General features: G+C 34.0%; 1 protein-coding gene across 1 annotated transcript in view; it reads right to left on the bottom strand.

Annotated features, from left to right (window-relative positions):
• rdgC (retinal degeneration C) overlaps positions 1-12,286 on the bottom strand; it is a 484,209-nt gene that overhangs the window by 201,426 nt on the left and 270,497 nt on the right. The window contains exon 10 of the mRNA XM_069835771.1: positions 10,699-10,848. Within this exon, the coding sequence (XP_069691872.1) occupies positions 10,699-10,848 (150 nt within the window). The remainder of the gene's footprint in view (positions 1-10,698; positions 10,849-12,286) is intronic.

Genomic DNA, 12,286 nt, shown 5'->3' with positions numbered 1-12,286 from the left:
CTTGATGTCGTCGCAATGTCGTAATTATAGTTTGATTGTGTTTGTGTAACTATTATGTATTAATTTATGATGTATGGTACGGAAAGCTGCATATTTGTGTTATAGAAGTGTTACGTATGTGTGTTGTTAATGTTTTTGTATGTTTCAAATTGATACCTGATATTTGTTTTGCAATCGCAATGCCTAATTTACGGATTGTTTATGTTTTGTTTACATCGCGTAAGTAATTATTTTTCTTTTCCATTTCTCTTTATGCTTATCTTTTTTGTGTATAAAACTATAACCCTAACATACATATGTAAAATAGGGCTAACCCCCATTGGAGATACTGTAGCTACAATAGTAATAATTATTATTCATATCGTTATAAAACGATAACAGAATACAAATGATGACTTGAATTTTATTCATATCTCTAAAGAACGATAACAAAATATAAATAACGTGATATCCATCAAGAACGATAACTGGATATAAATGATAATTTGAATATCATTTACATCGCTAAAGAACGATTAAAAAATGAAATGAAAACTTGAAGAAGGCGCGAACCCAGAACCTTTGAATCATTAAACAAGCACTCTACCGCTGGTCTGCGAGAAGCAGATATGGAACACTTTCATAGTTCCGGAACTGCTTGTACAAGCACATGCATCGTGTAACATCGCCGCGACCCGAAGTGGACTTTGAAAATATTCGCTGTTCACGAGTGCGGCCACTTTTTTTTTGACAGCTGTACATGTCCATAACTAGAGCCAGAGTAAACAACTAACATCTTTTCTAAGTTTTCTATTGAGAAACTGCATCGCTTCTCAGATAACACCATCTTATATGAGCGTTCCACATCAACTGATGATACCAGAGCATATTTAAATGTTGGTATTAGATGCAAGGGAACAGCACATTCATGTTCAGGTGTTTTGCCAGCCAAGATGTCAGCAACTGTGCGGAGAACTGTCAGTCCTGGGTTTTTTTGAAACACTGATTTGAGTTTTTCAGAAACTTTTTCACCAACATAACTAGGAACCAAGTTGATTTTTTTCTGTCACCTCTTCTATCAATCCCAGTTGCGTGTAGACCGGTTTGCCTGAAGACTCTAGAGCATTAATAATGGGGACCAGAAATACATAATGTGATTTGATGAATGCAATATCCCGGGCAATTGTTGGGTCCTGCAGAAGTATTTTAGCTGAAGTAATGCTCACTGCATCCTCCCCCAGTTTCAAAACAAAGTTCTTGATGTCCTCCAAATGCTTGCTGTAATATTCCACGGCTTGTAACCATGTTCCCCATCGGGTAAGAATAGGTTCTGGTGGAAGTGGCACATTGGGAGGTTGGTCTCGAAATAATTGAATCCTCGTTGGTGCTTTAAGAAAAACCCTTTTAATTGTGGAAACCAGCTTATTCACTTGTGGATATTCAAGCCGTATCGTCTCAGCTACGCGATTCATGGCATGGACAAGACAAGTAATATGGAGCAAGGCAGGGTAAAATACTTTAAGTAATTTAATGGCAGCAATCACGTACGGGGCTGCATCAGTGTAGATTACTAGCTGCGATTGTTGTCAAGGCACGACTGGCATACAGATTTACATAGCGTTTCCATTTTACCAGCTGTAGAAATTGGAAAATGTAAAATTAGGTAAAAATAGTTTCTAACGTGAAATTAGGTATTTTTAGGTTGTATAGGACCACCATTTTCGAACATATATTTCCATAATTCGTATATATACAACTTTTCTTTCGTATATATCATGAGGAACAAAATAGGTTTTTACCTAAAATCCGAGGTCTAATTCTAACATTCATACTATTAAGCTAAAAAAAAAATAGCTCAAATAATACAAAAAAGCTAACCGATTTTTAATAAGAGACCGTCAGTTCAATTAATATTTAAAAGCAAAATAAATAAATGAATTTTATGCAATAAACGAATTTTTGCTTATAAATAGCAGCAAAATTCAGATATCGCATTCTTGTTTTTTTTTCGAATTAAATTAGCCTGCCATCAACAGATCTGTGCAAATATCTATTTTTTTTTCAAATTGTTGGTTAGTTTATTATTGCGTAACTCCGTCCAATTGTTCAGTGGTATCGAACCCGGGATTTTTGGCTGAGCGCGTTAACGCTCTACCGACTGAACTACCCAGGAACTCTATCAGACCCCGGCTCTGATTGTTCTCTTTTATATACACATACCTCAAGTGGGTTGACAAGAAGTCAAAGACCCAGCATTAAGTGCACACTTTTTCTGTGTGACTTAAATTGTGATTTTCTGTTAACGAACAGTGACGTGTTTTATTAGGTACAAATTTGACAAATATATAGCGTTTAATAAAAGTGCATAATAAAATGTTGTATAGGTATTATAATAATGTTCAACGATATGTATGAACACATGATTCATTTTTATGTAACTATTATCAGACTTTCTCCCAGTAAAAATGTTATGTTTTATTTAACGACTTTCGCAACTACGGAGGTTATATCAGCGTCGCCGGTTTGCCGGAATTTTGTCCCGCAGGAGTTCTTTTACAGGTCAGTAAATCAACAGACATAAGCCTGTCGCATTTAAGCACACTTAAATGCCATCGACCTGGCCCGGGGTCGAACCCGCAACCTCGGGCATAGAAGGCCAGCGCTATACCAATTACGCCAACCAGGCCGATCTTTCTCCTAGTGACATACTATAATTTTTCATCACTGTGCAACAAAATGCAAAAGACTAATAAACGATATATTATAAAAATCCGTGGTATTTGGTATTGTCATATTTAACGACACTTTAAACAACTGAGTTATGTGAGCGTCAAAATTAAATTTTGGCGACGATGGAATATTAAATTTAGACACCTGTCGTGCCTCAAGGGTTCTTTCACATGCCGCAAATCACATATTGCCACCACAGGCTGTTTATTTCTTCAGGATAAGATGCAACTCTAAAATTAGTTCCGTGTCTCTTCGTTTCTGTTTAGGAAAAACATTCTTCATCTGTTTTGTATCTTCTAAGAATTTGCAAGAAATGTACAGCTAAATATTTATAATCTAAATATTTACAATAATAAACTGGAATGTATTCGTAAAAATATTTCATTTTCTAGTCAGATAGGATATTAATCATTATTATCCCGTAAATTTTAAAGTAATAGTTCACAAAATAGTAATTAATGTGTTTATAAATTCAAGAAGATTAAAGATTCTCTCGCTATTCATTACTCGCTACTGTGTACAAGTATTTTTTATATAATCGTAAATTTTGTTTAAAAATATTTTACTGGTGAATTCAAATTTAGGATAATACGATTTTTTTTATTCCTCTTATAGTCATAATTAAGAAGATCCCACTGTACAAATTGTTGCACACAGAAAGACAGGCCACACTTCCTCAGTACAAAATATGCTGAAAACATGCAGTAAAATCTAAATGAGAAAGTAAGAGGTATAGAACACAAGAAAATTAAATATAACGACAAATCTTGCAACAAACTATGTTTTTCCTAACAAGAAAATAAAACGTATAACATTTTTGTTTGAATGACTCTCGTTCTTCATGAAATATCGATGAAGTTAATAAGAATAGACATAGAATACACGAGGGACAATCTTACAGAAACTTCTAGTTTTGTAGTTAATCGAACTTTCTACAAGAGAGGGTCCAGAAGAAACTGAGATAATGCTGACTCGGAGGAAATATCATCCCTGGGACAGTGAGACAGAGAAGTGTGTCTCCATAAATTCTTTTTCTTGTGTAACGTCTATACTTCGCAAGAATGGAAACATTCTTTAACTCCCATAAATGACATCCAATTTTATGTCCAATCTCTCTTCTTTCTACCTCAGACCTGTTATACCCATAACTTCGTCTCTAACGACCTCTTTTTCTGTCGGATAGGAAATGTGTTTTGTAATTCCTTGGCGTCCTTCTTTCTACAAGTTTTCCAGAGCTGCTGCGACATTAGTAGTATTTTGAGTCAATATATATATATAGTTAAAAAGTAACCTTAATAATTTATTGTTTTTATTAATTTAATATGAACAATATATCTACAAACACTTTATCACATTTCAACATAGTCCCAACTACGTTCAATACAAGTGTTCCTGTTATACTACGTTAAGAGTGATGAAGTGTTTGTAGTCTTATTGTACATATTCAGTTAATAAAACAATTATTAAGGTTACTTTTTGACTGTTCCTATATATCTTTTTTTATTTATTTTTTTATTCTGGTGTAGTTAGGGCCATCAGGCCTTCTCTTCCACGACACCAGGAATACAAATACAATAATAGAAATAAACAGAAAAAATACACTATATACAAAGTAAAGCTACACAACAAATAGAGAGAGAGAAAAAAAACACTATGAACAAAGTAAAGCCACACAAAAATACACACAGGTTGCAGTCACACAAACTTTAAATGAGTGATTAATTATCATAATTAATTCTATCCTAACTAATTAACTAACATTAACAAGAAACTTGCAATTTTAATTTAGATTAAAAAAGAACAAGGAAAAAAACCACAAATCAATACTTCTAGCAATACCTAAAAAACATTAACTAAGACAAAATTTTGCAATTTAATTTTGAATTGTGATAAAGTCCGGCAGTCCCTGACGTCATTAGGTAACGAATTCTAGAGGCGAGGTATTTCTACAGTATAGGAAGATGAGTATAAAGACGTTCTATGATGAGGGATAGAAAGAAGTGCTTGATGTCGGTTTCGAAGAGTTGTAAGAAACTGAAAGCGCGATAACAGATAATTCGGAGTAGAAGTATGCATGATTCTAAACAGAAGAGACAGTGAATGTATTGTTCTTCATTCATTCAGACGCACCCATGAAAGTAACTGGAGGGAAGGTGTTATATGATCAAATTTACGAGTATTGCAGATGAATCGTATGCACACATTATGAACACGTTGTAGTCTCTCAGCTAAGAGTGAACTTATATTAGTTAGCAAGGAATCGCAATAATCAAAATGGGGCATTACAAGCGTCTGAATAAGATTCTTTTTTAGACTAAGTGGTAGAAATTCTTTCATATGAAACAAGGAGTGAAGTTGAGAAAATATTTTTTGCAAATGTGTGTTACTTGAGAGTTCCAATTTAGATCGCTATCTATAAAAATGCCAAGATTTTTAACTGTTTCACTGTATTTAACAATAATCCCATTCAATTTTATATGTGGTATAGTACTACAATCAAGAGTGCTTCGTAGACGATTATGTCCCATAACAATTGCTTGCGATTTCTCTGGATTTAACCTTAATCCAAATTTGTGTGCCCAAGTGAAATCGAATTCAAGTCTTCGTTTATTTTGTTTACTGCGTCACTAGTCTCGTCAGGGTGGAAATGCAAATAGGCCTATATATAAATTTAATCCATGTGAACTTATCCAGTTTTGTACAGCAGCAGGTTATTCTTTTAGATATTTCAATCCAGAAAGTTTAATACACTTTTTTTCGTTTTTGCTTCCTTTTCGAGATAAACATTGTTTCATATGATACATTTCATAGCATGTTTTGAGAAAGCTATAAATTTATGCATCAACATAATAGTTACTTGTTATTTAGTCAACTGTCCGATGACTGGTATGAACCTCATAAATGATGCAAATAAGTAATCACTCATGAAGCAACTTTCCCCCTCCATTGCATACATCACACTTCGGATGCACACAAACAATTGTTCTTCCTCTGACACACATCGTAAAGTGAGATGTACTGTCTGATACTATATGTACATATCAGCCAGAACCTCAATCAGAGGTGAAGTTACTTATAAACGTACGTTATTATTGACCAATTTAATATAAAAATAGAACCTACAGATCGTATTTGTATTATCTTATGTATGTCATTCAGTATCTCGTGAAACCAAATGCAAGCGTACGCCGCGCCGTAGCTCATAATAAGAACCTTATGGTGGGGGTAAGTGAGCTCGCTAGCTACAAGTTGAAGTATAGTTATGGAGGGACGTATCCCAGTCCACTTCTTATTCCCCTCACGCACACGTATGTTTCATGAGGTAATGAATGTCCTATACAGTAGAGCGTCTCGTTTAGGCACAGTGGAAACGTAAACAAAGTGAAGGTAACGTGTGCAGGGAGGACGAGCCGTACGATAAACACGAGGGATGCTCAAGGTTTTAGTTACAACATTTACGGCGGAGCATTAATTGAAATTATATTTTCCAAAAAAACACACAAAACAAAAGAACATAAATTGCTTAACGTTATCACCAGGCTTCGGTCCTGGACACAGAAACGCATGAAGTTCAGAACGCATGGACGATAGTGTTGTGTTGGTCAAGTGGCGTGGGAGATGGAGCGCGCCGTTACTTCGTGTCTCAACATGTAAACAGTCCGTCACAGTACGGTACAAAATATATTTCAACTTGTACAGATGCAGTATATACAGTACATTCCTAGTGTAGACAATAAATGTCTACCATTAAAGTATTAACGTGAGTTGTAACCTTCAATCAGGTGTCCCTACGCCGGAGCCTGTTACACGTATCGCAGCCAAGCAGGAATAGGCCTACACACAACGGTAATGCACATTACGGACCCACCTGTGCTGTTGCAGTCACACTTCCACACGGGTCATGACGTCATTTATACTCCGTGTACCCAAACATACTGGTTACTCTGTATCCCTAGGCCGAAGCCTGGTTATCACATACACATTTTAGCAAACAAGTAAGTGTAACGTCGAAATAATTCAATTTAACAAATCAAATTTTGCTACTTATATGATATTGCTTTCAAACAGTGTTTTTTACGGTAATGAATTTCATTCTCTGTATGGCTAATATAATATCACAGTCTTCTGTGGCCGAATTAACAAAACTACAGTATATTGGTCTGAAGTGACAACGCTATTTTATAAACATAATTACAGTACATTAGTTTTGTTAATTAGGCCGCAAAAGACGGTGATATTATGTTAGTCATACAGAGAATGAAATTCATGGCCGTTAAAAATACTGCTTGAAAGCGACATCATATGAACCGTTCAGAGCAGAAGTGGTGCAAGTCAAAAATGGGTAATGAGGTTTAAAGTAGACATTCTGTAAAATACAGCGCAAAGTAGCAATTAATATTCAATTCATTTAAACTATTAGTAGTCAATGGATAGCAAGAAGGCCATATTAATTGTTACTTTGCGCTTTATTTTACAGAATTTTTACTTTAAACCTCATTACCCAATTTTGACTTACACCACTTTTGCTCTGAACGGCTCACATAGGTAGCAAAATTTGATTTGTTGTATTGAATTATTTCAACGTTACAATTGCTTGTTTGTTAAAATGTGTATGTGATAACCAAAGCTCGGAACTTGAGGACTTGTGTGTCGTGTGCATGAGTAAGGTTACAGGTACAACGTACACAAAGCTCACGCTGCAAGTGCTCAGGGACAGTCGTGTGTACTAAAAAGTGGTCACATCGAATGACAGGAAGACGGACGAGGAAACTGTGTCGTGTCGAAGCCAATGAGATTCAGATAATTAATTAGAGGTAAACGGGCTGTTTGAAAATAAGAAAATACGTATTATTCGAATGAGTATTGTATACGTTTGAAAATATATTTCTTAAAATTTAGGTACAGAATTTCGTGGAGGAATTCTGAGGAGATACATTATTTTCTTCGAATGGAGAGTTTATATTTTGTAATTTGTGTCAAACACGAACTAGAGATTGGAAACGGGCATTCATTGAAATACATTGCAGTCCCTTAAATCGGTGGAAAATTTGTCCATAGACATGGATCAAGTCGTAGTGGAACCTTCCCTAGTAGTGACATAGAAATTGAAAACTATTTTCGAGACAAATTTATCTTTCTCAGATACGAGATCAGCTAGCAACTACTGAAAATCGAACAGGAAACAGTGACAGTGAAAACATTCAATACTTTATTTCGGCCTAAGACTTTATAATACAATTACAAACCATTTGCCAAATTTGAAATTTTTTTAAATTGAAGCTTTTAAAAAATAAATTTGTAAAATTATCCACGATATAATATAATATTAACAAATGTATTTTTTTACCTTTTATTTCTGTCTACTATATTCTTGTTTTTATTGAATATCACTGGCTTCTGTCGGATTGTCAATTTATATTAAATGTGTATTTTTCTCTTTTTTTCTCTTTCATCTTTATTCTTGCTCTTGTGTTGTATTTATTGGTTTGAATTAAGTTACTTACTGCATTTAGTAAACTGTCCTTGTAAATTTTATTTTACAGTATTGACTAAGACCACACCGTACATGAGCCTGGCTCTTACGGTAGTGGCTAGAAACATTTTGATTTTATAAATTTAATTTTTACTCACTAGGTAGCTAGTTAAAATAAATAAAATAAAATAAAATTAAGTTTGCTCCCGTCACTTCATGTGACGTGGAAATAGGTTTCTTTCGTTTGAAATCATGTTTAACTAACAGACGAAGAAGGTATGGCTTCGAAAAATATTCGAATGTATGTAGTCATACACTGTAATAAAATGTACAGAGCAGAATTGTAAATTTGATATATTTTGCACGTTTATTTATATATACAGTATATATATATATATATATATATATATGCTATAAAATTACTTGTTTCAACCTACCATAATATTATCATTATGTTGTTCCAGCCAGGAACCACTTTTATAGCAGACCTTACAGTACCTCTGTGCTGGAAGCGAGAGTTTGTTGACATTGAAGTCCGGTCGCTTAGCCACGTTCAAAGACACAAGTCCCCAAGTTCCGAGCTTTGGTGATAACGTTATGCAATTTGCGTTATTTTGTTTTGTGTGTTTTTGGAAAATATAATTTCAATTAATGCTCCGCCATAAATGTTATAACTAAAACCTTGTGGATCCCTCGTGTGTATCGTACGGCTCTTCCTGTACTCACACGTTATCTGCACTTTGTTTACGTGCCTAAACGAGACGCTCTACTGCACTCCAGTGACCCTTGGAGTTTTCATATTTCTGCTTCTATCACTTCCATTCCAATTCTCATTGCTTAGCTTGAGATGTTATCCACATATATGTAGGCCAATTCCTTTAATTATTTCTCCCAAATTTGCTGGAGACTCTTACAGAAGTTGTTTAAATTTCATTGACGTCGAAAATACATATGACTTATATGTGAGAATAAACAGAGACCGCAACGAACCGTTGCTCTCCGCCTGGACTGTTTCCATTCAAATGCACATATCGTTGTTTGTAACCGGTTTCACGTAGACGGACAAACCACACCACACGTCTGCATGTTGTGGGCGCCAGGGGACACAGCGGTTTTCCCGCACTATGCGATCTGCATTTAAAGCCACGAGTTTTCCTACAGCGGGAAACTCGAGAGAGACGAACCGCATCGGTAATACGCCTATAAATTATGTGGTCCGTACTTGCACGTTTTACTCCAAGCCCGGGCAGGACTGATGTTTATTAGCAAAGATCAGCCGCAGCTCGAAAGAGTGCTACCTAGTGGCAACCATTCGTGACGTTAGACACCCTTCCTATAGTAGAATTTATTTCCTCGAGTGCACTTTACTTCAAAGGTTTTCACTGACAAATCTTTTTATATCAATATATCCCCCCACTACCGCAAAAACTACAGGTATGAATGACTTTCATGAATAATGAAATCTCTCTCCGATATAACGCTGATGCCACTTTTCGTTGCAATTGTATTTAGTAGGTATACAGAGTGATTCAGTTAAGGAGGAACATCCAGCTTAACTGATAAAAAAAACGATTTTTTTATTTCGTTCATATCTGAAATATAGAATTTCCCCTTTTTGTCTGTAAAAGAATTTTCAAAATATCTGGATTAGTTTCCGACTTATGGCCAAAAATATGCACCCGCAGAGTCCTCGACAGAACTGCCTGTTGGTAAATTTGTCGCTCGTTCTCCGAAACTTAAAATTTTCAAAACATTTCCCTCATAGTTAAAAAAATTATTAAACATAATTGCATGGAATTTTGAAGGGTTATTGTATATGTTATGATCTACAATATGAATTACTACATTTGTCCCATTTTAATATTAAAAATTATAAAATAAAATAAGAAACGGATAAAGAATAATGCAATATTATATGAATATAAAATTATAGTAAATAATAGAAAACAATTTTAAATAAATGAAAAAAGCAACAAAAATAACTGCAGCAAATATTGACTGAAGTGAAAAGATGACTAACATATATATGAAGAAATAAGGCAAAAAAAAATAGATTATGTAAAAATTAATAATGAATTATGCAGTGAGAGAATAAATAATGTATGGAAAAGAGGAATAAAAATTGGAAAGGAAAAATATGAAGGAAGGATGACATATTTTAAGGAAGCCGTAATGTAGACCCTAAACAAGAATTGGAGATTAAGAATAAATAAAAGATGAGACTTAAAAAGTAAAGTAAGCTATACAAGATGGAGGGAAGTTAAATTATAAAATATGAAAAGAACTGATTAAATGAAATAAATGAAAAGAAACAAATAAAAGTAGAAGAGAAGAAAAATAATGTGTGTTGAAAACATAAAGAAATTATGAAATGTCAAAGATCAATAATAATAATAATAATAATAATAATAATAATAATAATAATAATAATAATAATAATAATAATAATAATAGAATGAAAATGTTATGTGAAAATGAGTAAAATATAACACTCGTATTAGACATTGTCTCCTGACCTTGTGTCTGTCCAAGTTGCGCACCCAGTCGAGGTCAGTGATGTCGGAGATTCCCCCGTGAACCACGAGCACTTTGTTGTTGACTATCGTGCCGAGAGGCAGCCACCGATACACCCGCTCTATCAGTCGGAGCAGGCGTTCGGCGTTGTGCTGCAACGAGAAGAAACACAGACTAACTTAATATTAGGTTTGCGCATAGCCTTTTTTAAATACATTTGATTGACATAAAGAAAATGGAAAAAAAATTGTAGCTTATATATTGGGTGATGCATAAAAAGTGTAAATATTATATGGAATATTATATGGATGTAATGTAGCTGTAAATACAAGACCGAAACGTCCTATAACACTCTTTCTGAAAGTGATAGCAAAGAAGAATTAACAAACTCAACACAAAATGAAAGTAATTGCCTCAAGAACCTTACAAAAATTACAATGTACATAATATTATGTTCGAAGTGAATCCCCTGATCTCATAGTCAGAGCCGTGATTGTGATTTTGTAATATCATCCGTTCAACTCCGAGAAATTTCACAGTTATTTTCAATTTGTCTGCTCTGGCCGGAATCTCAGTGACATACAATATACCCAGGCCGTCGTAACTTTGCACCTGATAGCTTTGCGTAATGTTGGTAGCGATAGATGCGACGCTGTCACAATGATGACTACACAGCAGTTGACTTACGCGGAGTTTGTTATTCCGCTCCGTTAATTCAAATGGTACCGGTACTTATTATGTAATTACGCTCTTTTCTACTGTCCTCTTACAAAGGCCTAAAGTTTTCGGTGTACATTGTACCACATTACCTGCAGGAATGGAGGACAAATTTCTTCTCCTGCTCATAAAAATTCACGAGTTCTTCGTACCAATTCTGACGTCTGACTACGCAAAGGATTGCCACTATATGATATATGATATGATATGATATGATATGATATGATATGATATGATATGATATGATATGATATGATATGATATGATATGATATATGATATGATATGATATGATATGATATGATATGATATGATATGATATGATATGATATGATATGATGTATGATATGATATGATATATGATATGATATGATATGATATGATATGATATGATATGATATGATATGATATGATATGATATGATATGATATGATATGATATGATATGATATGATATGATATGATATGATATGATATGATATATGATATGATATGATATGATATGATATGATATGATATGATATGATATGATATGATATGATATGATATGATATGATATGGTACGGTACGGTACGATACGATACGATACGATACGATACGGTACGATACGATACGATACGAGATATGATATGATATGATATGATATGATATGATATGATATGATATATAATACGATACGATACGATATGATATATGATATGATATGATATGATATGATATGATATGATATGATATGATATGATATGATATGATATGATATGATATGATATGATATGATATGATATGATATGATATGATATATGATATGATATGATATGATATGATATGATATGATATGATATGATATGATATGATATGATATGATATGATATATA

Source organism: Periplaneta americana, chromosome 9 (genome assembly GCF_040183065.1).
Source record: "Periplaneta americana isolate PAMFEO1 chromosome 9, P.americana_PAMFEO1_priV1, whole genome shotgun sequence".
NCBI lineage: Eukaryota > Metazoa > Arthropoda > Insecta > Blattodea > Blattidae > Periplaneta > Periplaneta americana.
The sequence above is the reverse complement of the archived record's forward strand: the minus strand, read 5'-3'. Positions and strand labels throughout refer to the sequence as shown.